The 27,305-nt window shown below is 49.3% G+C and overlaps 1 protein-coding gene across 5 annotated transcripts in view; it reads right to left on the bottom strand.

Moving 5' to 3' along the window:
- The window catches only part of LOC139230088 (glycogen [starch] synthase, muscle-like), a 79,243-nt gene that overhangs the window by 22,358 nt on the left and 29,580 nt on the right, over positions 1 to 27,305 (bottom strand). For all 5 annotated transcript variants that reach the window (XM_070861897.1, XM_070861896.1, XM_070861898.1 and 2 more), the window contains 6 exons: positions 26,883 to 27,000; positions 22,860 to 22,980; positions 22,163 to 22,269; positions 9,958 to 10,017; positions 4,347 to 4,425; positions 1,330 to 1,443 (listed from right to left, as the gene is read on the bottom strand). In XM_070861897.1, the coding sequence (XP_070717998.1) occupies positions 1,330 to 1,443; positions 4,347 to 4,425; positions 9,958 to 10,017; positions 22,163 to 22,269; positions 22,860 to 22,980; positions 26,883 to 27,000 (599 nt within the window). The remainder of the gene's footprint in view (positions 1 to 1,329; positions 1,444 to 4,346; positions 4,426 to 9,957; positions 10,018 to 22,162; positions 22,270 to 22,859; positions 22,981 to 26,882; positions 27,001 to 27,305) is intronic.

The raw sequence follows: 27,305 nt of genomic DNA, 5'->3' as shown, positions 1-27,305 counted from the left end.
CGGTCTATAATTCCCTGCTTTCTCTCTCCCTCCTTTTTTAAAAAGTGGGGTTACATTGGCTACCCGCCACTCGATAGGAACTGATCCAGAGTCAATGGAATGTTGGAAAATGACTGTCAATGCATCCGCTATTTCCAAGGCCACCTCCTTAAGTACTCTGGGATGCAGTCCATCAGGCCCTGGGGATTTATCGGCCTTCAATCCCATCAATTTCCCCAACACAATTTCCCGACTAATAAAGATTTCCCTCAGTTCCTCCTCCTTACTAGACCCTCTGACCCCTTTTATATCCGGAAGGTTGTTTGTGTCCTCCTTAGTGAATACTGAACCAAAGTACTTGTTCAATTGGTCTGCCATTTCTTTGTTCCCCGTTATGACTTCCTCTGATTCTGACTGCAGGGGACCTACGTTTGTCTTTACTAACCTTTTTCTCTTTACATACCAATAGAAACTTTTGCAATCCGCCTTAATGTTCCCTGCAAGCTTCTTCTCGTACTCCATTTTCCCTGCCCTAATCAAACCCTTTGTCCTCCTCTACTGAGTTCTAAATTTCTCCCAGTCCCCAGGTTCGCTGCTATTTCTGGCCAATTTGTATGCCACTTCCTTGGCTTTAATACTATCCCTGATTTCCCTAGATAGTCACGGTTGAGCCACCTTCCCTTTTTTATTTTTACGCCAGACAGGAATGTACAATTGTTGTAATTCATCCATGCTGTCTCTAAATGTCTGCCATTGCCCATCCACAGTCAACCCCTTAAGTATCATTCGCCAATCTATCTTAGCCAATTCACGCCTCATACCTTCAAAGTTACCCTTCTTTAAGTTCTGGACCATGGTCTCTGAATTAACTGTTTCATTCTCCATCCTAATGCAGAATTCCACCATATTATGGTCACTCTTCCCCAAGGGGCCTCGCACAATGAGATTGTTAATTAATCCTCTCTCATTACACAACACCCAGTCTAAGATGGCCTCCCCCCTAGTTGGTTCCTCGACATATTGGTCTAGAAAACCATCCCTTATGCACTCCAGGAAATCCTCCTCCACCATATTGCTTCCAGTTTGGCTAGCCCAATCTATGTGCATATTAAAGTCACCCATTATAACTGCTGCACCTTTATTGCATGCACTCCTAATTTCCTGTTTGATGCCCTCCCCAACATCACTACTACTGTTTGGAGGTCTGTACACAACTCCCACTAACGTTTTTTGCCCTTTAGTGTTCTGCAGCTCTACCCATATAGATTCCACATCATCCAAGCTAATGTCCTTCCGAACTATTGCATTAATCTCCTCTTTAACCTTCGTGCACCCACTGTATGTCCTCACCTTGACTCGGTCATTGGGATGGTTAAACAAGCTGAGGCGTCGAATGGTGTTCAGAATGGGATCTGTGGAGTCATCCAGCATGTTATGCGTGCAGACTGGAGGCAATGAGTGGCGCTGAAAAACAGGAAGAAGAAAATATTAAATTAAATACCCGTTGAATTTTACTCCAGAGATTTGCACATTTTCATTTTTGTCAAATCTGCCAAATGTAAAATATAAGACAGAAACTTTACAGCAACAGGAGGCGGCTATTCAGCCTCTCGGGCCTGCTCTGCCATTTAATTTCATTTTGGCTGATCTGTACCTTACCCACCTTTGACCAATATCCAAGATGTTATTAGAATCTGTTATTAGGTACAGAGTGACTGAGCATTTGGACAAATGGCCTGATCAAAGAGCGCCAGTGTAGACTAGTAACAGATAGATCAAGTCTAACGAACCTAGGTGAATTTTTTGAGGAGTAACTAATGTGTTAAATAAAGGGGTGTCTATAGATGTCATTTTTATGGACTTCCAGAAGGTATTGAATATGATTCAACACAAGATATTGGAATTGCAGGCAATACATGGGTAGGGAATTGGTTAGGAGGTCAGGGACAGAGTAGGGATCATCATAGACAGTCCCTCGAAACGAGGATGAATTGCTTCCACGCCAAAAAAAAAAGTAGGGATATTGATGTGACTAGTGGTGATTCCCAGGGATCTGTATTGGGGCCTCAGCTTTTCACCATATTTATCAATGACATACTTGAAGGAACAGAGAGCCATAGATCCAAGTTTTCTGACACCAGGTTAGGCAGCTCAGTACGGCGTGTCGATGGGAGCAGAAAGTTACAAAGGCCCCGGCCTACTGATGGTCTTACAGGCCAGGACCACACGCTGCTCCCTGCCATGTTGTGTATATGGACTTTCCAAAGGTGTTTGATAAAGTAGCACATAATAGACTTGTTAACAAAATTAAACCTCAGGAGAGTCAAGGGACCGTGGCTGCATAAATTGGCTACGGTCCGGAAAGCAGAGAGTAGTGGTGAATGTTGCTTTTTAGATTGGAAGGATGTGTGCAGTGGTGTTCCCCAGGGGTCAGTGCTAGGACCTGTACTAATGGCCTAGACTTACATATACAGGGCATCATTTCAAAGTTTACAGATGACACAAAACTCGGACGTACAGGTTGAACCTCCCTGAGCCGGCACTCTCGGGACCAGGCCGGATGAGGGATTTTGACGGATGAGGGGAGATCATCGGCAGGGGGCGGAAAAGATCAGCGGCCCGAGCGGGCCCTGAAGTCTCAGCCCAACCTCCCGGAGGGAGTGCTGTGATGAGCAGTGGCCGGCCAGAGGACTGTGGCTGCAGGGCGACAAGGAGAGGCAGCTGATCGAGGAGAGAGATTATATTGGTGATTTTGACTGGCTGCATTCTGTGCATGCACCACCCGGTGGTTGGGAATGGTGCTGGAGTAGTGCCCGATAAGGGAGGTTCAATCTGTATAGTAAACAGTGAGGCGCATAGTAACAGACTTCAGAAGGACACAGGCAGGCTGATGAAATGGACACACACATGGCAGATGACAGTTAATGCAGAGAAGCGTTACATGATACATTTTGATAGGAAGAATGAGGAGAAACAATATAAACTAAATGGTACAATATTAACGGAGCAACCTCGGGGCGTATGTATACAAATTAAGACGGCTGTTAAAAAGGTATATGGGATCCTTGGCTTTATAAATAGACGTAAAGTACAAAACCCTGGAAGTTAATCTAAACCTTTATAAAACCCTCGTTAGGCTCCAGATGGATAATTGTGGCCAATTCCGGGTACTGCACGTCAGGGGGGTACAGAGGGGATTTACTAGAATGGTGCCAGGGTTCCAGAACTTCAGTTATGTGGAGAGACTAGAGAAGCTGGATTTGTTCTCTTTAGGGAAGAGAACACAAGAACATAAGAAATAGGAGCAGGAGTCGGCCATTCGGCCCCTCGAGCCTGTTCCGCCATTTAATAAGATCATGGCTGATCTGGTCTCGGCCTCAGCTCCACTTCCCCGCCCGCTCCCTATAACCCTTTACTCCCTTATCGCTCAAAAATCTGTCTATCTCCGCATTAAATATATTCAATGACCCAGTCTCCACAGCTCCCTGGGGCAGAGAATTCCACAGATTTACAACCCTCTGAGAGAAGAAATTCCTCCTCATCTCAGTTTTAAATGGGCAGCCCCTTATTCCAAGACTATGTCCCCTAGTTTTAGTTTTAGTTTCCCCTAGGAGTGGAACTATCCTCTCTGCATCCACCTTGTCGAGCCCCCTCATTATCTTATATGTTTCAATAAGATCACCTCACATTCTTCTGAACTCCATCTATAGGTCCAACCTCCTCAACCTATCTTCATAAGTCAACCCCCTCATCTCCGGAATCAACCTAGTTCTCCGGAATCAACCTAGTTCAGGGAGATCTGATATGTGTTCAAAATCATGAAGTGTGTCGATAGAGTAAATAAGGAGAAACTGTTTGCAATGTCAAAAGGTTTGGTAACCTGAGGACACATTTACAGTAATTGGCAGCAGAACCAGAGGCGAGATAAGAATTTATTTCACGCAGTAAGCTGTTTTGAGCTGGAATGCACTGCCTGCAAAGCTGGTGGAAGCAGATTCTGTAATAACTTTCAAACGGGAATTAGATTAATACTTGAAGGGGAAAGATTTGCAGACCTATGGTGAAAGAGCAAGGAGTAAGAATTGGATAGGTCTACCAATGAACTGACACAACCAAGTTGCCTCCTTCTATGCATCATTCTATGATTCCCGTCTGCACATTGTGAGAGAGAATTAAGCAAACATTTCTGGATGTACAGAGCACAGCCATAGCGAGTGCATCACACAGGTTGTGAGGTCATCCCGTTCCTCTGGCCTTTACAAAGTAGGCTCATCCAATTGCTCGAGCTCTCCCACAGTGTCAGTGACAAGACAAGCCTTGTTTTCTCTCCCAACGTTTGGACATTTTTTTAAATGGAGCTTTCTCACCTGGGTCGAATACAGGGCTCTCTTCATCATGGTGAGATCCTCCCGGTCAATCATCCTATTCACATCTGGTAACTGCCCACTGCACTCAAATAAAAACATAAAGAAGTATGGAATGAGAAGGCCATTCAGCCCATCGAGCCTGCTCTTTCCACAGACCATGCACAATCCACCTCAATGGAATAATATATATACATATAGCTCATCTATATATTGTTATCTTAACATAATCAATGCTCCTTGATTGATCAACACTGCCCTGCCTCTCCACACGTTCCTACAACCTGCAGCAGAGAATGTTATCACCTTCTGAGCTGCCACTGACTATCTCTGTTCGCACATCTCCCCCAAACTCAAATCTTCTTCCCAAACAAATATTTATGCAACTTATTTTTAAAAATTTCTAAAGACTCAATTTATTTCCACATTTGTATTAGATAAGTGAACATGTGGCTTAGTCCAAGCAGTGGGTTTTAAGGAGCTTATTAAAGGAGGAAAGAGAGAGATGGACAGATGGGCAGTGATGTTTAAGGATTGAATTCTCGAGCTTAGGACCTAAACGGCTTAAAGTGGGGTGAAGGGACGGAGGGATATATGAGGTCAGAATCAGAGGGACATAAACATCTGTGGTGGTTGACAGGTTGGAGGAGGTTACTGAGAGTGGAGGCATTGGGAGTCTGGGAGCCAATGCAGGTCAGCGAGCACAGGTGTGAACAAGACTTGGGACAGGACAGGATACAGGCAACAGAGTTTGGAATGAGCCAAGATTTTTGGAGGGTGTATGTTGGGAGGGTGTATGTTGGGAGGCTGGCCACTGGCTTTATGGCTCGGAAAACCATAGATTTGAACTCATATTCAAAGTGAGACTCTGTTATAGAACACATGTTAATGAGAGCAAGGGGAGAGTAGAGAGAGAGAAATAAATAGATTGAAAGAGAGACAGACAGAGATAGATAGATAGAGATAAAAGATGGGTAGGATCGTAGGAACAGTAGTAGGCCATTCAACCCTTGAGCCTGTTCCTCCATTCAATTAGATGATGGCTGATCTATACCTAAACTCCATATCCCTTAATCTGTTATGTCTGTAATGCACTTATGAATGACTCCACGAGACAATGTGTTGTACTCAAACTGTATTGACCTTGGTCCTTTATTCGTAATTCCAGAGTGAGGCACAAGCCTTTTATACTGGGCCCTGCACACCTATGCAGGTGAACCTCAGGTCTCCCATCGCAGTGCCCTCTAGTGAACAGCCTCTGACACAGAGGCAGGAAACTCTGGTCTCCACCAGTTGCACCCTCTAGTGGTGCCAGCATAGTATATACACAGTGTAAACCTTATTGACAGTACATCAGGTAACAAGTCTCCATCTTATGCAACTATTCAGTGACTACACAGAGAGTACATCTATAGTCTGTATATAAAACATCATTCTCCCCCAAGTCCATTGTGTCGATTACCTTTGCACTATGTGCTCTGGCTCAGCTCTCCCCAGACTTAAGTGCCAATAGCCCTTGCACTTTGGCTATGCTTTGGCTTGGCTCTCTCCCTGTTAACCCCCCCAAGTCCTTTTGCTACAATGTTGGGTAGTGGTTACCAGTTTGGATGGTTCGATGATGCAGTGGAGGTTCCAGTGGGTTCTGGGTGTGATCCATGTGTGTGTCCATGGTTACATACATCCTTCCCCCCCCCTCCCCCCCCCTCCTCCCCCCTAGTGAGATCATGCAGCTGGCCCGTTACATTAACGTAGAGGATCAGACACAGTGCAAGTACAAAGAAAGGAAGTTACAGTTTGTGTCGTGACACCTTGGTTCAGTGAGTTACATGCGTTACGTTTTGCGGTCGTGCGCCAGGATTGGGTAGATTGCATTCACGGTTCAGTCATGGTCAGTACTGAGGTAGCAGTACAGGTATGCAAGGACACAGGTTCCTAGTCGTCTGATGGCGGCACTGTGCCCCCTGCTAGTGGGGGGGGCTAGGTTCGCTCACCTAGCCAGGACTCAGGGCCTTTGCCGTTGCCTAGTGGTGGGCAGAGCCACAGATGTGTGTGGCCTCCCTGTCCTCCTTTGAGGACTGCAGAGTCTTCTGCCTGCTCTGTAACGGTGTTGGGAACCCGGCTGTTCCAGGTCCCGTTTGGGGAACTCGCTGGTTCTGACCTTTCGCTCCCGGACATGGCCGAGGTAGTGACCGGGTCTGGGGGCTGCACCGTCTCCACCCGGGTGTTGGGCAACGGCGGCCGACTGCGCGTATTGGCGCCATTTTTGTTTCCAGGTCCGTGGGGAATAGTGCCATCGGGTGCCTGCAGCATGGGATAGACCTGGGGCAGGGTATCAGGATCAGTGCCTTCACCCTCCTGAGGTCGCTGGCCTATAACTTGTGGGGACACCTGGGGCAGGGCTTCAGGATCAGCGCCTTTGCCCTCCCGAATTCACTCGCTTGCTACTTTTGGGGACACACTATTCCCGACATCTCGCAACAACATTTTGTTCACAATCTTAATCGGTTCGTTACATTGATTGCCATGCATACAATGTCTCTTTAAGTTCAGTTGATTGCAGGTTTCCTTTAAGAGAACCCCGCTGGCTTTACCCCAATAAAATCCTTTGTTCGACACCACGTGTTGGTCCCTCAGCGTTGCCCCTCGTGGTCTGGCCGCGGACAGCTTTTTTTTTTAGCCACGCTGCACCTCGCTGCAGCAGGGACTCCATCTTGTCTCAGCCCTCGGTCGACTGCCTTGATCCTTCTCTCCCGCGATTCTGCCACTACACTGGATCTTCCCCATCCACCTTCTTCCAAGTAGCATTGGACCGTCACCTGCAACAATCCACAGAGGTAACTTGTGCACCACGCCATTATGGATTACACTTCCATCCGCGCTACCAAGGACTGGGATCAGCTCCTTGATGTAGGTTTCCTGTACTGGAACCAGCTCGGGTCGTTTTTCGTTTCATAGTCTCTCAAAGGCATCCTGGCTCATCACTGACTGGCTTGCTCCAGTGTCCACTTCCATGAAGACTGGAACATCGTTTATCTCAACTTCCGTCTTCACTGGAGGACAATCGGTGGTGCAGGTATACACTCCATACACTTCTTCTTGGGGCTGAGCTGCCTCTCTGGCCAAATCATCATCCTCCCCGCTGGATTCAAAGTCATCTACCGACTCCTCTGCTAGATAGTGAGTCGTATTTCTTTTAGACATATGCTGGAGGTGGCCCTTCGTGTTACAGGCTTTGCATACGTACTCAGCAAACCGACACTGGTGAGCCCTATGGTTTCCTCCGCAACGTCAGCATGGTGCTACTCGATTAGCACCCCTCGGCAGTCTCTGAGTTCTGGAACCCTGAGGTCTGTGCTCTCTGCCCTGGGCAGTGCCACGTTCTACAGTCTTGCCTGTGAAAGGCACCATTCTGTGTACAGTACTTGCCGGGTTTGAGTCCACAGGATGAATAATTTGCTTGGTGTGCAGGTCGAGGTCATGAACGCCTGACTGATGCTGATGGCCTTCTGCAGGTTGACTCTGGTGTCAGCAGATAATAACTTGTGAAGGAGGCCCTCGTGGCCAATTCCATAATGAAGATGTCTCGCAATGCTTCGTTGAGGTGTGTGCCGAAATCACACGGTGCCGCAAGTCTCGAGGTCAGCAGCATATTTTGCAATATCCTGGCCCTCAGGTGTGCGGTGAGTGTAGAATCTGTGCCTGGCCGTGAGGATGCTCTCTTTTGGTTTTAGTTGGTCGCGAATTAGTTCAGTCAGCTCATTGTATATCTTATCCTTAGCTTTCGTGGGTGCAGCAAGTCCCATCGAGGAGGTAGACCTCGGGCCCACAACTGGTCAGCAGTACAGCCTTGTGCTTCTCCGCCAATGTGTCCGTCTCCCCTGCCAGGTCGTTTGCCACAAAATATTGTTCGAGCCTTTCCATGAAGGCATCCCAATCATCGCCCTCTGCGAAGTATTTTTAGTGTGCCAAAGATAGCCATAATCGCGTGAAAGTCCGTATTCTCATTGCCAGTTGTTATGTCTGTAATGCACTTATGAATGACTCCATGAGACAATGTGTTGTACTCAAACTGTAGTGACCTTGGTCCTTTATTCGTAATTCCAGAGTGAGGCACAAGCCTTTTATACTGGGCCCTGCACACCTATGCAGGTGAACCTCAGGTCTCCCATCGCAGTGCCCTCTAGCGAACAGCCTCTGACACAGAGGCAGGAAACCCTGGTCTCCACCAGTTGCACCCTCTAGTGGTGCCAGCATAGTATATACACAGTGTAAACCTTATTGACAGTACATCAGGTAACAAGTCTCCATCTTATGCAACTATACAGTGACTACACAGAGAGTATATCTATAGTCTGCATATATAACATCATCCACTTACCCAACAAAAATCTATCACTCTCGAATATTTCAATTGACCCCCAGCCTCAACAACTTTTTGGGGGAAGAGAGTTCTAGATTTCCATTGCCCTTTGTGTGGACAGGGTAGGGGAGAGATTTAAGAAGATGGTCAGTAGTGGAGAAAAGCCAGAGATTCAGATTAAGGTCTCCAGGATGACCGTGGAGTCGTGGGTAGTTTTGGCAGATGAGAGTGAGCCTTGGTGGAGTTTGATGTGATCCAGCCAGATCTGCTGATGGATGGATACAGCAGCTGTATGTTAGATATGCTCAGGCCTGTGCCACTTGACATGAGGAAGCAGAGATATAGGCCGTAACAGGGAAAACATCAGGATGGAGGACAAGGAAGGTTTTTCTGGGAACAAAGGTATCAACATTGAGGTTGAACAAATCACAGCAATTAGAGAGTTGAAAGCTGGAACTACTGATACCATTGAGATATGTGAACACCTGGCTACCCGTTATATCGGATACTTTCTCATAAGCCCCCAATCACAGTGTGCACTACATAAAGAGAGGCACACCAGCATGATCAGTCAGCATCTCCTAACTGCCCAAACTTGCCAAGATACCACCAATCATATCTACAGACTCTGGTACACGTACCTGACAATGACACTGGGCATCTGCCCACAGGGCCAGACCCTCAGAGAAGCCGTGTTTACAAGGACACCTGCAGCTGTTATGCAGGATTGGACTGGAACAGCCACTGACTCCAACAGTTAATTGTACCTGAAGCCTGGCTGCACCTCCTTGTTGGCATCGGCAATGTCCTCTGTTGGTGTTGTGCAATGGCAGAGGTCCACTTTTCTCACAATTATCGCCTGCAGCATCGTTCCCAGTTTAACAGCCATTAGATGGTATGATTGTTCAGCTACTCTGTCACATCCCAGAAGACTCCCTCAATGGTTGACTGTCCCTTGTTACTCCCCTCACCCTTCAGCCTTGCCAAAGGCGACTTACTGGGTTGAGATGTTTTCTGAACTTTCTGACATTAATCATTCGTTTCCCTTTGAATGTCATTCATTGGCCATATGGCATGTTCAGTGGAAGGATCGAAATTTACTCCTCAACCAAATGAGCTGAGCGTAAAGAATTGGGTGCAAAGTGTTTGTATAAAACCTGCATAGGTTTACAGCTGGCCCATAGTGCAAATCTGGACTCTGGAATCCCTTCTAACACCAAGCTCCTTTCATCACTCATGTCCAACAGTACTTACACCAGCAATGATTCGTATAGCTTGCTCCCAAACTTCTCCTTCACTCTGTTTGCAGTATCCCTGGAGATAAAGAAAAAGCAGAAAGAGATTGTCCTCCACATACAACAAAATCTTTCAGGCAACATATAATGTCCATTGTGTAATGTGAAGCATATAGAATATTCTTCAGCAGTTCATCTTTACAGCATAACTCTAGGGGCCCAAGTTTCCACATGAGTTGCGCCTGATTTTTAGGAGCAACTGGTGGAGAGCGGACTATCTTAGAAATCGCAATTCTCCACATTTTTTTTTCTGCAGTTCTAGTCAGGTAGAACAGTTCTACTTTTAGAACAGAATTTTTTCTTCAAAAGGGGGCGTGTCCGGCCACTGACGCCTGATTTCAAAGTTTCCACAGTGAAAACGTACTCCAAACTAAGTTAGAATGGAGCAAGTGAAGATTTTTGTAGAACTGAAAAAACCTATTCTACACATTAAAAAATCAGGCGCAGGTTACAAATTAGGCGTCCAGAACGAGGTGGGGGGGAAGGGAACTCATTAAATTCTACAATCAATCCTTATTTATACTTCTACAAATAAATCCAACCTGAATAAACATTTATAAGCAAAGAAAAGAAAGTGCCCCTTTCCTGAAAGCAGCGGCCGCGGGTCTCCGCCGTTTTAGACACTGCCCTTCCTCAGGTTCGGAGCGGTGTCGGGGACCTCTCCGCCCGTTGTCCCAAAGCGGTGAGCACACGCCGACCTCTTTCCCAAAAGTGCCCCGCGGGAGTGGCAGTGCCGCCGGCCGGTGCCCCGCGGGAGTGGCAGTGCCGGCGGCCGGTGCCCCGCGGGAGTGGCAGTGCCGGCGGCCGGTGCCCCGCGGGAGTGGCAGTGCCACCGGTCAGTGCCCCGCGGGAGTGGCAGTGCCGGCGGCCGGTGCCCCGCGGGAGTGGCAGTGCCGGCGGCCGGTGCCCCGCGGGAGTGGCAGTGCCACCGGTCAGTGCCCCGCGGGAGTGGCAGTGCCGGTGGCCGGTGCCCCGCGGGAGTGGCAGTGCCGGCGGCCGGTGCCCCGCGGGAGTGGCAGTGCCACCGGTCAGTGCCCCGCGGGAGTGGCAGTGCCGGCGGCCGGTGCCCCGCGGGAGTGGCAGTGCCGGCGGCCGGTGCCCCGCGGGAGTGGCAGTGCCACCGGTCAGTGCCCCGCGGGAGTGGCAGTGCCGGCGGTCGGTGCCCCGCGGGAGTGGCAGTGCCGGCGGCCGGTGCCCCGCGGGAGTGGCAGTGCCGGCGGCCGGTGCCCCGCGGGAGTGGCAGTGCCGCCGGCCGGTGCCCCGCGGGAGTGGCAGTGCCGCCGGTACTCTCTGGTTTGGTGGCACGGCCGCCCTTAAAGGGGAGGTGGAGCTGCCGGTGACGCCGTGCTATTTCTTTTTGTCGGCCAACTGCCAGGTCGGGCCGCCAACAGGCAGCCTGGCACTCCTCTCGGTGCCAGGCCCCTGGCCCGGCCAAAACCCTCCCTCCTGATGGCCCAATGTTTGCCACTAAAGTGGCTGCTGAGTTCTCAGTGGCCCTCCCCTTTAACTGATGGGGAGAGACGTTGTGACGTGTCAGCACGCGCTGAGCCTCACAGCGTCCGTCACTCCACCCCGGCCCGCCCCCGACCAGCCCCGCCCCCACCCCCGACCAGCCCCGCCCCCACCCCCGACCAGCCCCGCCCCCACCCCCGACAACTCCTGCTCCGCCCCCACCAACTCCTGCTCCGCCCCCACCAACTCCCGCCCCGCCCCCACCAACTCCCGCCCCGCCCCCACCAACTCCCGCCCCGCCCCCGACCAGCCCCGCCCCCACCAACTCCCGCCCCGCCCCCGCCAACTCCCGCCCCGCCCCCGACCAGCCCCGCCCACGCCCCGCCCCATGTTGGGGCCACTCCCGCCATGCCCCCGCTCCACTCCAGCCCCCGCCCCTGCCAGTGATAGCCACTTCTACCCCGCTTCAAACAATAGCACCAAGTGCTGAATTTCACTGGGGTGGTCGGTACACTTTAAGGCTCATTTCGAGCGGTGGGCAATTTTGGCCCCCGAGGTGTTGTGTCTGCACTCCAGGACCTGACGTTTCCACCCCCACTTCACTACAGAGACTGCTGCTGCAAGCTGATCTGCAGACAAACTTTACCACAAGGAGGGCTACTCTGTGGCTATGAAAAGTACCACAGCATTGAGCGGTTATGTTACCAATTCTCCCAAGCCATCACATGACACATCTGCTAACTCAGCCACTTAGCAATGCATAGAATGAGTTACAGATGCTTTGTTTGCAAGGAGGCAACAGCTGGACAAGGCAGAAAACCTTCATGGAATTGCAGGGTATGGTAGTTGGCACCCCTTAAACAGAGAGAACTTCCTTTCAGTTAATGTTTAAGTGCTCCCGAAACCCTCATCCTTAAGTATCTGATACTTAAAGGGTTGACGCTGGATAGGCAATGGCAGACATTTAAAGATCACATGGATGAACTTCAACAATTGTACATCCCTGTCTGGCGTAAAAATAAAACGGGGAAGGTGGCTCAACCGTGGCTAACAAGGTAAATTAAGGATAGTGTTAAACCCAAGGAAGAGGCAGATAAATTGGCCAGAAAAAGCAGCAAACCTGAGGACTGGGAGAAATTTAGAATTCAGCAGAGGAGGTCTAAGGGTTTAATTAGGAGGGGGAAAATAGAGTATGAGAGGAAGCTTGCAGGGAACATAAAAACTGACTGCAAAAGTTTCTATAGATATGTGAAGAGAAAAATATTAGTGAAGACCAATGTAGATCCCTTGCAGTCAGAATCAGGTGAATTTATAATGGGGAACAAAGAAATGGCAGACCAATTGAACAAATACTTTGGTTCTGTTTTCACTAAGGAAGACCTTCCGGAAATACTAGGGGACCGAGGGTCTAGCGAGAAGGAGGAACTGAAGGAAATCCTTATTAGTCAGGAAATGGTGTCAGGGAAATTGAAGGGATTGAATGCCGATAAAACCCCGGGGCCTGATAGTCTGCATCCCAGAGTACTTAAGGAAGTGGCCCTAGAAATAGTGGATGCATTGGTGGCCATTTTCCAACATTCTATAGACTCTGGATCAGTTCCTATGGACTGGAGGGTAGCTAATGTAACACCACTTTTTAGAAAAGGAGGGAGAGAGAAAACAGGGAATTATAGATCGGTTAGCCTGGCATCAGTAGTGGGTAAAATGTTGGAATCAATTATTAAAGATGTAATAGCAGCGCATTCGGAAAGCAGTGACAGAATCAGTCCAAGTCAGCATGGATTTATGAAAGGGAAATCATGCTTCACAAATCTTCTAGAATTTTTTAAGGATGTAACTAGTAGAGTGGACAAGGGAGAACCAGCGGATGTGGTGTATTTGGATTTTCAAAAGGCTTTTGACAAGGTCCCACAAAAGAGATTAGTGTGCAAAATCAAAGCACATGGTATTGGGGGTAATGTATTGGAAGTCCAGAACCAGGGGTCACAGTCTAAGGATAAGGGGTAAGCCATTTAGGAACGAGATTTGGAGAAACTTCTTCACTCAGAGGATTATGAACCTGTGGATTCTCTACCACAGAAACTTGTTGAGGCCAGTTTGTTAGATATATTCAAAAGGGAGTTAGATTTGGCCCTTATAGCTAAAGGGATCAAGGAGTACGGCGAGAATGCAGGAATGGGGGACTGAAGTTGCATGATCAGCTTTTATCATTGTCATGTATTCAACCAGCATTGTAACCCATGTATAAACTGACCTAAGTTGTACACCGTGAGAACACTGACCACTAGGTGGGAGACACTCCTAACCTGGACCTTCAGGTATAAAAGGGGAAGCTCCACCCACCTTCATCACTTGAGTGCTAAGGAATAAAGGACAGATCACAGACTGACCTTCTCTCAAGCCTGGGCATCGTGTGCATTTATACTATATAGTAAGGACCTATCAATGGCGACAAGAAACTGGGATTTAAACCACGCGAGCATGGCCACTAGCAGAACAGACGAGAGGTACTGTGTTAAGGAATGGTTGGGACAGAGATTCAACATTGTTAAAGCAGCACACAGTTCTCCAGGCAGACAAGGGCAGTCGGGCATGCCCCAACATGTAGTCGAACCCAGAGGGGGAGTTCGACAGAGACAATGGCAAGCTGAACAGCGATTCACGCCATTGCAAGGGACAATGCGGCCAGTAATGGGGCTATCAACACCTGTTAATGGTGCACTCAAGGGCAATAACAGGGGCAGTCAGGGACGATCGACTGGCAAGGGACCTTTTGTTTCAAACAGCAGCTCATGCTGGAGGCGTGGAGGCACACACTCAGCCGGAGTTTGCAGAGATGAGCAAAATACCTGTAGAAATTGCAGAAATGGACACTGGGGGAAATCGCTGGAAGCTGAAGTTCAGCGAGTTCATGTGGAGCACGTTTTCAGTTCATACACCAGGACGCCACCGATAATGATGAAAGTGCTCCTCAATGGCATCCCAGTATCAATGGAGCTAGACACGGGTGCCAGCCAGTCCCTGATGGGTATCAAACAGTTCGAAAAGTTGTGGGCATCCAAGGCCAGGAGGCCAAAATTATCGCCGATTGTCGCACAGCTACGGACTTACACAAAGCAGATCATTCCGGTGCTAGGCAGCGCCATGGTAGTCGTGACCCACAAAGATTCGGAGAACAGACTGCCACTCTGGATTGTCCCAGGGGACGGTCCCGCACTACTGGGGAGGAGTTGGCTTGCTGTCATGAACTGGAAATGGAGCAATGTCAATGCAATTTCCTCTGTGGAGCGAGTATCACGCTCATGGTCCTGGACAAATTTGACTCATTATTTCAACCCGGCATTGGCACTTTCATGGGGGCCAAGGTAGTGATTCACATAAACCCGGACGCCAGGCCAGTACACCACAAGGCCAGAGCGGTGCCGTACGTGATGCGGGAAAAGATAGAAGGCGAATTGGACCGCCTGCTGAGGGAATGCATCATCTCGCCAGTCGAATTCAGTGACTGGGCGAGCCCGATTGTGCCGGTGCTCAAGGCGGATGGGTCGGTCAGGATATGTGGCGATTACAAGGCCACCATCAATCGGGTGTCACTCCAAGACCAGTACCCGCTACCGAGAGCGGAGGACCTCTTTGCGACGCTATCCGGTGGCAAACTTTTTTCAAAATTGGACCTGACCTCAGCTTACATGACCCAGGAGCTGGCGAGTGAGTCGAAGAAGCTGACCACCATCACGACACACAAGGGGTTGTTTGAGTCCAATAGATGTCCGTTCGGGATTCGCTCGGCCGCCGCGATCTTCCAACGAAATATGGAAAGCCTCAAGTCGATTCCAGGGACGGTGGTTTTTCAGGACGATATCCTCATTACGGGTTACGATACTGAAGAACACCTCCACAACCTGGAGGAGGTGCTACGCAGACTGGACCGGGTAGGGCTGCGACTGAAAAAGGCGAAGTGCGTCTTCCTAGCTCCAGAGGTAGAATTCCTGGGGATGAGGGTAGCAGCAGACGGGATCAGCCCTACTGCATCCAAGACAGAAGCGATCCAGAGAGCACCCAGACCCCGTAACACGACGGAGCTGCGTTCGTTCCTGGGGCTCCTGAACTATTTTGGTAACTTTCTTCCCAAATTGAGCACGCAGCTAGAGCCGCTACACGTGCTCCTACGCAAAGGAGGCGAATGGGTCTAGGGGGACAGCCAGGAAAGGGCTTTTAATAGAGCACGCAATTTGTTATGTTCCAACACTCTGTTAACTATATGATCTATGTAAGAAACTTGTGTTAACGTGCGATGCGTCGTCCTATGGTGTCGGGTGTGTGTTGCAGCATGTCAATGCCAAGGGTCAGTTACAGCCGGTAGCTTATGCCTCCAGATGTCTGTCCCAGGCAGAAAGGGGCAACGGGATGGTAGAAAAGGAGGCGCTCGCATGTGTATATGCGGTAAAGAAAATGCACCAGTACCTGTTTGGCAGGAAATTTGAGCTGGAGACAGATCACAAACCCCTAACGTCCCTTTTGGCCGACAACAAGGACATAAATGCAAACGCATCGACCCGCATACAGAGGTGGGCACTCACATTAGCCGCCTATGACTACACAATTCGGCACAGACCGGGCACCGAAAACTGCGCCGATGCACTCAGCAGGCTCCCACTAGCCACCACTGAGGGGGCTACCGAGCATGGTGCTGAGATGGTCATGGCTGTTGAAGCTTTCGGAAGCGAAGGCTCACCCGTGACAGCCCGTCAGATTAAAGTCTGGACAAACAGAGACCCGCTATTGTCTCTAGTCAAGAAATGTGTCCTGAATGGGGACTGGGCAGCCACGTACAGGGCATGCCCTGAGAAATTTAAACCATTTCACAGGCGCAAGGATGAACTCTCGATTCAAGCCGATTGCCTACTGTGGGGAAACCGTGTAGTCATGCCCCAGATGGGCAGAGAGGTGTTCATCAGAGAACTCCACAATGGGCACCTGGGCATTGTCATGATGAAGGCAATTGCCAGGTCACACGTTTGGTGGCCAGGGATAGACGCAGATCTGGAACTTTGTGTTCGCAGGTGTAACACGTGTGCCAAGCTGGGCAATGCGCCCAGGGAAGCCCCCCTTAGCCCCTGGCCATGGCCCGCCAAACCTTGGTCATGCATCCATGTGGACTACGCAGGTCCTTTCATGGGGAAAATGTTTTTGGTTGTAGTAGACGCCTACTCCAAATGGATCGAGTGTGACATTTTAAATTCAAGCACATCCTCTGCCACAGTAGAAAGTCTACTTGCAATACTCGCCACCCACAGTCTACCGGACATCTTGGTCAGCGACAATGGCCCGTGCTTCACAAGCACTGAATTCCAGGACTTCATGGCAGGCAATGGAATTAACCATGTTAGAACGGCACCATTCAAGCCGGCCTCAAACGGCCAGGCAGAACGAGCAGTGCAGATAATCAAACAGGGGATGCTCAGATTCCAAGGGGGTTCCCTACAAACCCGCTTATCACACCTCCTGTTGGCCTTATAGATCCCGACCACACTCGCTCACAGGGGTTCCACCCGCAGAGCTACTAATGAAAAGGACGCTCAAAACCCGGTTATCCCTTATACACCCCACCATGAAAGAAATTGTCGAGAGCAGGCGCCAGTCACAATATCACTACCATGACAGGAATGCGAGGGCGCGATGTATTGATGTAAATGATCCTGTTTTTGTCCTCAACTACGTTGCAGGGCCCAAATGGCTCGCAGGCACTGTGATTGCCAAAGAGGGAAATAGGATTCTGGTAGTTAAACTTACCAATGGACAAATCTGCCGCAAACATGTGGATCAAACAAAAAGGAGGTTCAGCAACCCCATAGAAGAAGCAGAGGAAGAACACGATGTAGAGTTCACTCCACCACAGGTGACCGAACACCGGAACCAAAGGGAGGAGAGCCCAGTCACTGTGGGCAGTCCGGACAGGCCTGAGGCACCGCAAACAGCAGACACTCAGGTCAGCGCCCAACAACCGGAGCCCCAACTCAGGCGCTCTACAAGGGAGCGTAAACCACCAGAGAAACTCAACCTGTGATCCCAATAAGACTTTGGGGGGGGGGAGGTGATGTCATGTATTCAACCAGCATTGTAACCCATGTATAAACTGACCTAAGTTGTACACTGTGAGAACAATGACCACTAGGTGGGAGACACTCCTAACCTGGACCTTCAGGTATAAAAGGGGAAGCTTCACCCACCCTCATCACTTGAGTGCTAAGGGATAAAGGACAGGTCACAGACTGACCTTCTCTTAAGCATGGGCCTCGTGTGCATTTATACTGTGTAGTAAGGACATATCAATCATATTGAATGGTGGTGCAGGATTGAAGGGCCGAATGGCCTACCCCTGCGCCTATTTTCTATGTTTCTATCACACTAGAGAGACAGAGTGCATCACACCAGTGTGTGTGTGTGTGAGAGTGAGAGTGAGAGAGAGAGAGAGAGAGAGAGAGAATGCATCACACCAGAGAGAGGGAGAGAGTGCATCACATCAGAGTGAGAGAGAGAGGGAGACAGAAAGAGAGAGAGAGAGAGAGAGCATCACATCAGAGTTAGAGAGAGATATGTCCTTACTATACAGTATAAATGTACACGAGGCCCATACTTGAGAGAAGGTCACTCTGTGACCAGTTACCTTTATTACCAAGACCTCAAGTGATGAAGGTAGGTGGAGCTTCCCCTTTTATACCTGAAAGTCCAGGTTAGGAGTGTCTCCCACAAGTTCACCACCTAGTGGTCAATGTTCTCAAGATGTACAACTTAGGTCAGCTTATACATGGGTTACAATGACAGTTGAATACATGACATCACCTCCCCCCCCAAAGTCTTATTGGGATCACAGGTTGAGTCTCTCTGGTGGATTACGCTCCCTTGTAGAGCGCCTGAGTTGGGGCTCCGGTTGTTGGGCGCTGGCCTGAGTGTCTGCTGTTTGCGGTGCCTCAGGCCTGTCCGGACTGCCCACAGTGACTGGGCTCTCCTCCCTTTGGTTCCGGTGTTCGGTCACCTGTGGTGGAGTAAACTCTACGTCGTGTTCTTCCTCTGCTTCTTCTATGGGGTTGCTGAACCTCCTTTTTGTTTGATCCACGTGTTTGCGGCAGATTTGGCCATTGGTAAGTTTAACTACCAAAACCCTATTCCCCTCTTTGGCAATCACAGTGCCTGCAAGCCATTTGGGCCCTGCAGCATAATTAAGGACAAAAACAGGGTCACTGACATCAATACATCGCGCCCTCGCATTCCTGTCATGGTAGTCACATTGTGACTGACGCCTGCTCTCTATAATTTCTTTCATAGTCGGGTGTATAAGGAATAACCTGGTTTTGAGCATCCTTTTCATTAGCAGCTCTGCGGGTGGAACCCCTGTGAGCGAGTGTGGTCGGGATCTGTAGGCCAACAGGAGGTGTGATAAGCGGCTTTGTAGGGAACCCCCTTGGATTCTGAGCATCCCCTGTTTGATTATCTGCACTGTTCGTTCTGCCTGGCCGTTTGAGGCCGGCTTGAACGGTGTAGTTCTGACATGGTTAATTCCATTGCCTGCCATGAAGTCCTGGAATTCAGTGCTTGTAAAGCACGGGCCATTGTCGCTGACCAAGACATCCGGTAGAACATGGGCGGCGAACATTGCCCGTAGACTTTCTACCGTGGCAGAGGATGTGCTTGAATTTAATCCATTTGGAGTAGGTGTCTACTACAACCAAAAGCATTTTCCCCATGAAACGACCTGCGTAGTCCACATGGATGCGTGACCAAGGCTTGGCGGGCCATGGCCAGGGGCTAAGGGGGGCTTCCCTGGGTGCATTGCCCAGCTGGGCACACGTGTTACACCTGCGAACACAAAGTTCCAGATCTGCGTCTATCCCTGGCCACCAAACGTGTGACCTGGCAATTGCCTTCATCATGACAATGCCCGGTTGCTCATTGTGGAGTTCTCTGATGAACACCTCTCTGCCCATCTGCGGCATGACTACACGGTTTCCCCATAGTAGGCAATCGTCCTGAATCAAGAGTTCATCCTTGCACCTATGAAACGGTTTAAATTCCTCAGGGCATGCCCCGTACGTGGCTGCCCAGTCCCCATTCAGGACACATTTCTTAACTAAAGACAGTAGCGGGTCTTTATTTGTCCAGACTTTAATCTGACAGGCTGTCACAGGTGAGCCTTCGCTTTCGAAAGCTTCAACAGCCATGACCATCTCAGCACCATGCTCAGTTGCCCCCTCAGTGGTGGCTAGTGGGAGCCTGCTGAGTGCATCGGCACAGTTTTCAGTGCCGGTCTGTGCCGAATTGTGTAGTCATAGGCGGCTAACGTAAGTGCCCACCTCTGTATGCGGGCCGATGCATTCGCATTTATGTCCTTGTTGTCGGCCAAAAGGGACGTTAGGGGTTTGTGATCTGTCTCCAATTCAAATTTCCTGCCAAACAGGTACTGGTGCATCTTTTTTACTGCATATACACATGCGAGCGCCTCCTTTTCTACCGTCCCGAAGCCCCTTTCTGCCTGGGACAGACTTCTGGAAGCATAAGCTACCGGCTGTAAATGACCCTTGGCATTGACATGCTGCAACACACACCCGACACCATAGGACGACGCATCACACGTTAAAACAAGTTTCTTACACGGGTCATATAATGTTAACAGTTTGTTGGAACATAACAAATTGTGTGTTCTATCAAAAGCCCTTTCTGGTTGTCCCCCCAGAACCAATCGCGACCTTTGCGTAGGAGCACGTGTAGCAGCTCTAACAGCGTGCTTATTTGGGAAGAAAGTTACCAAAATAGTTCAGGAGCCCCAGGAACGAACGCAGTTCCATTGCGTTACGGGGTCTGGGTGCTCTCTGGATCACTTCCGTTTTGGACGCAGTAGGTCTGATCCCGTCTGCTGCTACCCTCATCCCGAGGAATTCGACCTCTGGAGCTAGGAAGACGCACTTCGCCTTTTTCAGTCGCAGCCCTACCCGGTCCAGTCTGCGTAGCACCTCCTCCAGGTTGTGGAGGTGTTCTTCAGTATCGTAACCCGTGATGAGGATGTCGTCTTGAAAAACCACCGTCCCTTGGAATCGACTTGAGGAGGCTTTCCATATTTCGTTGGAAGATCGCGGCGGCCGAGCGAATCCCAAACGGACATCTGTTGTACTCAAACAACCCCTTGTGTGTCGTGATGGTGGTCAGCTTCTTCGACTCACTCGCCAGCTCCTGGGTCATGTAAGCTGAGGTCAGGTCCAATTTTGAAAAAGGTTTGCCACCGGATAGCGTCGCAAAGAGGTCCTCCGCTCTCGGTCGCGGGTACTGGTCTTGGAGTGACACCCAATTGATGGTGGCCTTGTAATCGCCACATATCCTGACCGACCCAGTTTCTCATTGTCAATGATATTTCATAGAAACATAGAAAATAGGTGCAGGAGTAGGCCATTCGGCCCTTCAAGCCTGCACCGCCATTCAATGAGTTCATGGCTGAACATGCAACTTCAGTACCCCATTCCTGCTTTCTCGCCATACCCCTTGATCCCCATAGTAGTAAGGACTTCATCTAACTCCTTCTTGAATATATTTAGTGAATTGGCCTCAACAACTTTCTGTGGTAGAGAATTCCACAGGTTCACCACTCTCTGGGTGAAGAAGTTTCTCCTCATCTCGTCCTAAATGGCTTACCCCTTATCCTTAGACTGTGACCCCTGGTTCTGGACTTCCCCAACATTGGGAACATTCTTCCTGCAGCTAACCTGTCTAAACACATCAGAATTTTATACGTCTCTATGAGATCCCCTCTCATTCTTCTGAACTCCAGTGAATACAAGCCCAGTTGATCCAGTCTTTCTTGATATGTCAGTCCCGCCATCCCGGGAATCAGTCTGGTGAACCTTCGCTGCACTCCCTCAACAGCAAGAATGTGCTTCCTCAAGTTAGGAGACCAAAACTGAACACAATACTCCAGGTGTGGACTCACCAAGGCCCTGTACAACTGTAGTAACACCTCCCTGCCCCTGTACTCAAATCCGCTCGCTATGAAGGCCAACATGCCATTTGCTTTCTTAACCGCCTGCTGTACCTGCATGCCAACCTTCAATGACTGATGTACCATGACACCCAGGTCTCATTGTACCTCCCCTTTTCCTAATCTGTCCTTACTATGCAGTATAAATGCACACGAGGCCCATACTTGAGAGAAGGTCACTCTGTGACCAGTTACCTTTATTAACAAGACCTCAAGTGATGAAGGTGGGTGGAGCTTCCCCTTTTATACCTGAAGGTCCAGGTTAGAAGCATCTCCCACAAGTTCGCCCCCTGTGTTCTCAAGGTGTACAACTTAGGTCAGCTTATACATGGGTTACAATAATAGTTGAATACACGAGAGAGAGAGAGAGAGAGAGTGTGTATATCACACCAGAATAGGAAATACAAGACTGGGATTAAAATGGGTTGATGCAGCAGCTATTTGACATGCACTGTGCTGTCCACCTACTATTTTATTACAAATATCATAGATTCTCGCCTTCACATGAGCTCCGTCAGCTCAAAGCCCCTGATGTGACCGGCACTGCTGCAGTAAATGAGACATCAGGCGGAGGGGAGGTGACTGAATCAGTGGTCAGATAGCTGCCTCCTGGGCTCCACCCTTGCAGGTGGCCCTTTCCCTGCCCTCGCTCCATTCTAATCTGGCTCTCAGCCAGTCAGCCACTCACCACAACTGTTTACGGATTGCTTGTCCTTTCAACGACTCCACATTGAAGTTGTTGGTACGTGCAGGCATGATGAAGAATGCAATAACCGTCACAGCACTTTGATGAGCCTGCAACAACAGAGGTTTTAAATGAGTCATTCACAGATCTCGCATACAACCTCACACTCACTGGGATAACAGTTACATCTGTAACAAAATGTATTTAAAGACACGGGCCAGGCAAGATTCATTTATCTGAGCTCTCCATTAACGGGAATGGATAGCAGTCTGAACGGAGCTTGCAATTTCTCATCCCAGCTGATGTCCTGATTCTCGCTGGGACCATCACAAAGGCACCAAGCTCAGCACTGCAGGCGTCACTGTTCAAATACTCAGCACAGATTACAGAAACAAAGGTAGACTTTCCTGCTCTGTACAGTTCAGCATCTCACTGAATAATTTCACTGAGCTATCAGGACAGCTTCTGTTGCCTTTGAAGCATAGCTTTCCCTGGGTCATCTAATCATTAACTGGGAAAGCAATACTCCCTAAAATCACACGACAGGACAGAATGAACCACAACTGCTGACAGAGTGTCTCCTCCAATCAGCTGCTGGCAGTCTCTCCACCAATCAGCAGCTGACAGTGTCTCCCCTCCAATCACCTACAGATAACACATTCAGAATCTAAGTTTAAAATACAGGAACATATTGTTTTACCCGGAGGAGATAGTTGAGTCGTGCCAATGCCTCCAGGAAAACATCCGCCCCTTTGTTGGTGAACTCGTAGCGCCCAGCAATGAAGAAATATACGGTCTTATCCAGGTCAAAATCCAAATGACTAGAAAGAATCAAGATACAAACATTTTAAATTTAATACCCAAACTTTTTAGAATTGGTTTTATTCGTGTCTAATCCAAACCAGGAAACAATTTCCTCTTCATCCCATTGGGTTCCTCCATTTGAGCCTTTCACTGATGGTCTCCCCGCTCCCTTTGTTGTGGACAGCCGGCCCAAAGGACTTGAAACCATTCACCATCTCCTCCCAGTTACAGTTGGTCAGTGTTATGTATTTATCCCTTGACAACCTGTATCACACTACCACCAGAGGGCCTACCTATTGGAGTCCCAAGGGATCCCAGCATCCCTTGGGAGCAGGGTATATAAGCAGGCCCCCCCACGAGGTACTTGCACTCTGGAGTCTAATTAAAAGGAGCTAAGGTCGCACTCATTGCTTACGCCAAAATGGAGGCCATTAAGAACACGCCGAGACCACAGAACGTGACGGAGCTGCGGTTGTTCCTGGGACTCCTCAAATATCTCGGTAATTTCCTACCCGGGTTAAGCACCTTGCTAGAACCCCGACATGTGCTACTGCACAAGGGAGACGACTGGGTACGGGGGAATTCACAAGAGGCTGCCTTTGATAAAAGCCAGAAATCTGTTATATTCAAACAAACTGCTTGTTCTGTATAACCCATGTAAACGATTAGTGCTATCTTGCGATGTGTCGTCATACAGGGTCGGGTGTGTGTTACAACGGGCTAACGAATCAGGGATTTTGCAACCGGTCACTTATGCGTCCAGGAGTCTGTCCAAGGCCGAAAGGGCCTACAGCATGATTGAAAAAGAAGCTCTGGCGTGCATTTACGGGGTGAAAAAAATACACCAGTATTTCTTTGGTCTCAAGTTTGAGCTTGAAACTGACCATAAGCCGCTCATAGCTATTCTCAGAGAGCAAAGGGATCAACGCTAATGCCTCTGCCCGCATCCAAAGATGGGCGCTCACACTGTTGGCATACAACTATGTAATCCACCACAGACCAGACACAGGGAACTGCGCTGATGCTCTCAGTCGGCTACCATTGCCCACCACCGGGGTGGAAATGGCACAGCCTGCAGACTTGCTCTTGGTGATGGATGCATTAGAAAACAAAAAGTCACCCGTTACGGCCCGCCAGATCAGGTCCTGGACCAGGCAGGATCCTTTACTGTCCCTGGCAAAAAACTGTGACCTCCATGGGAGCTGGTCCTGGGTCCCAGCGGAGATGCAGGAAGAGATTAAGCCATTCCACAGGCGCAAAGACGAAATGTCCTTGCAGGCGGACTGTCATTTGTGGGGTAATCGAGTGGTCTTGTCCAAAAAAGGCAGAGAAACGTTCATCCGTGACATACACAGCACCCACCCAGGCATTGTAAGGATGAAAGCCATGGCCAGATCCCATGTGTGGTAGCCCGGCATCGACTCAGATTTAGAGACATGCGTGCGCCAGTGCAACACTTGCTTTTAACTGAGCAATGCACCCAGAGAGGCACCGCTAAGTTTCTGGTCGTGGCCCTCCAAACCCGTGGTCTAGGATCCACGTTGACTGCAAGGGCCCATTTCTAGGCAAAATGTTCTTGGTTGTCATAGATGCTTATTCAAAATGGATTGAATGTGTAATAATGTCTGTAAGCACGTCCACTGCCACCATCGAAAGCCCACGAGCCGTGTTTGCCACACACGGCCTGCCTGATGTCATAAAGTCAGCGACAATCGGTCGTGTTTCACCAGTGCTGAATTCAAGAAACTCATAACTCGCAATGGGGTCAAGCACGTCACATCTGCCCCGTGCAAGCCCGAATCCAACGGCCAGGCAGAACGGGCAGTTCAGACCATCAAGCAAAGCTTGAAACGCGTGTCGGAAGGCTCCCTGCAGACCCGGCTGTCCCGAGTTCTGCTCAGCTACTGCACCAGACCCCACTCACTCACCGGGGTTCCCCTAGCCGAGCTGTTCATGAAAAGGGCGCTCAAAACAAGGCTCTCTCTTGTTCACCCTGATCTCCATGATCACGTCAAGGGCAGGCAGCATCAAGAAAGTATGTACCATGATCGCGCAAATTTGTCACGCGATATTGAGGTCAATGATCCTGTGTTTGTACTCAATTATAGACATGGTCCCAAATGGCTCGCTGGCACGGTCATAGCCAAAAGAAGGGAGTAGGATGTTTCAGGTCAAATTGACCAATGGACTAACATGCAGAAAGCATTTGGACCAAATCAAATTGCAGTTCACTAACAGCTACGAGCAACGAGCGAAGAGGACATCACCAACTTCGACCCTCCAACACACACACACACACACACACGTGGCAACTGACATCATGGTTGACCATGAAGCCGAACTCATCATCCCCAGCAGCCCGGCAAGGCCAGCTGCCCAGTGAAGAACCAACCAACTCACCCACACCTGCACTTGTACCGAGACAATCGACAAGGGAGCGAAAAGCCCCAGATCGTCTCACTCTGTAAATAAGTGTACTGTTGACTTTACAAGGGAGTGATGTTCTGTATTTATCCCTTGGCAACCTGTATCACATCACCAGAGGGCCTACCTGTTGGAGTCCCAAGGGATCCCAGCATCCCTTGGGAGCACTGTATATAAGCAGGTCACCCATGCAGTACCGGCACTCTGGAGTCTTATTAAAGGAGCTAAGGTCACACTTGTTCATTGCTCACAGTACTCAATTTCATCCTTTATTATGAGCGTAACAGTCAGTGTGTTCCAAATACAGATTAGGTAGCCGACGGAGTATGGATCTCGGGTGTAGAGGTCGGAGTATGGATCTCGGGTGTAGGGGTGGGAGTATGGATCTCGGGTGTAGGGGTGGGAGTATGGATCTCGGGTGTAGAGGTCGGAGTATGGATCTCGGGTGTAGGGGTGGGAGTATGGATCTCGGGTGTAGAGGTCGGAGTATGGATCTCGGGTGTAGGGGTGGGAGTATGGATCTCGGGAGTATGGATCTAGGGTGTAGGGGTCGGAGTATGGATCTCGGGTGTAGGGGTGGGAGTATGGATCTCGGGAGTATGGATCTAGGGTGTAGGGGTGGGAGTATGGATCTCGGGAGTATGGATCTAGGGTGTAGGGGCGAGAGCACATTATTATGTTGAAAATACAGAGAGCAGGGGGAAAACAAATGGTCAGTCCTTCATTAGAACTGAAAAAATGAAAAATGAAACATGCATCTTAATAGAACCAGAAAAAAGGAAAGCAGAAATAAAAGTTGAGATGACTAGTGACCCAAGACTGATGGACGAATTTCACATCAGAGACAGGCAAAGCCAAGGAAGGGGTGAAAAGATGTTTCCAAGGTGTGTAGATCACGGAGCCCCAGTGGGGAGTCAACAACCGGTGCTGCTCTGTGTTAGTTCCCTTTGTGGGACAGTTCTCTATCCTGTTTTTCCAGCTACTCCCATTTTAATTCCAGGCCCGATTTACAGGCATTGAAATCCATCTTTCATACAATGTTGGCCAACCCAGTACAGAGAGAATATTGGAGCCATGGGGAAGGTGAAAATAGGTTGACTGGTTTGGGAACAGGAATGAGAGGGTGCGGTTATGAACAATTAGGGCGATATATGCTGCTGCAGGGAAGGGTAGGAAGTTTTCACAATTATTTCCCCTGATAAGAAGGGCCATAAACCTAAATCAATACTCAAAACATATTAGGATGGCGAGGTTCAAATTTTTCACATAATTAGAATATGGACTGCATTACCATAATGACAACTAAAGTTGAATAATTTCAGAGAATTCAATAAATACGTAGAGAAAAGTATTAAAAGATACGGAGTGAGAGCAGGAAAATGAGATTCGATGCTAGCCATATGAGGGAGCACAGCCACTAACAGCACAAAGCATCTTTGTCTCCAGGTCTCGAGATATCTAAGATCAGTCTGACAAAAGAAACTTCTTGTCTTACCCATAGAAATGGCCTCTGATAAACTCCTGAATGCGCATCTTGCTCCTGGAGTGTAAATTCTGGAACTCATGCATTACAGAGAATTTCTTCAAGTTCAGTCCATTTGGAGTCACTACATCTGTGGAAAGAAGATGGAACTGGATTATGGAGAGGAGAGGAACATGGAGGAATAAATAACTGTGAGAGGAACTGTTAGCTTAGCAAACTCGTGATGGACTTCACAATTCAAGGTCGCAGCTCTTGCCTGAATTTACAGCTTAGATTCCACAACTTAATGGGCACCACAGACAACCCGAGCCCTGCAGACAAGCCACGCCCAACCCATGCCCAAACCCAACCCGTGCCTAAACCACGCCCAACCCCCGCCCCTTGCCTAAACCACGCCAACCCGTGCCCAACCCCTGCCCCAACCCATGCCCCAGT

The sequence above is a fragment of the Pristiophorus japonicus genome, chromosome 19, assembly GCF_044704955.1.
Source record: "Pristiophorus japonicus isolate sPriJap1 chromosome 19, sPriJap1.hap1, whole genome shotgun sequence".
NCBI classification, from domain to species: Eukaryota; Metazoa; Chordata; class Chondrichthyes; family Pristiophoridae; genus Pristiophorus; species Pristiophorus japonicus.
The sequence above is the reverse complement of the archived record's forward strand: the minus strand, read 5'-3'. Positions and strand labels throughout refer to the sequence as shown.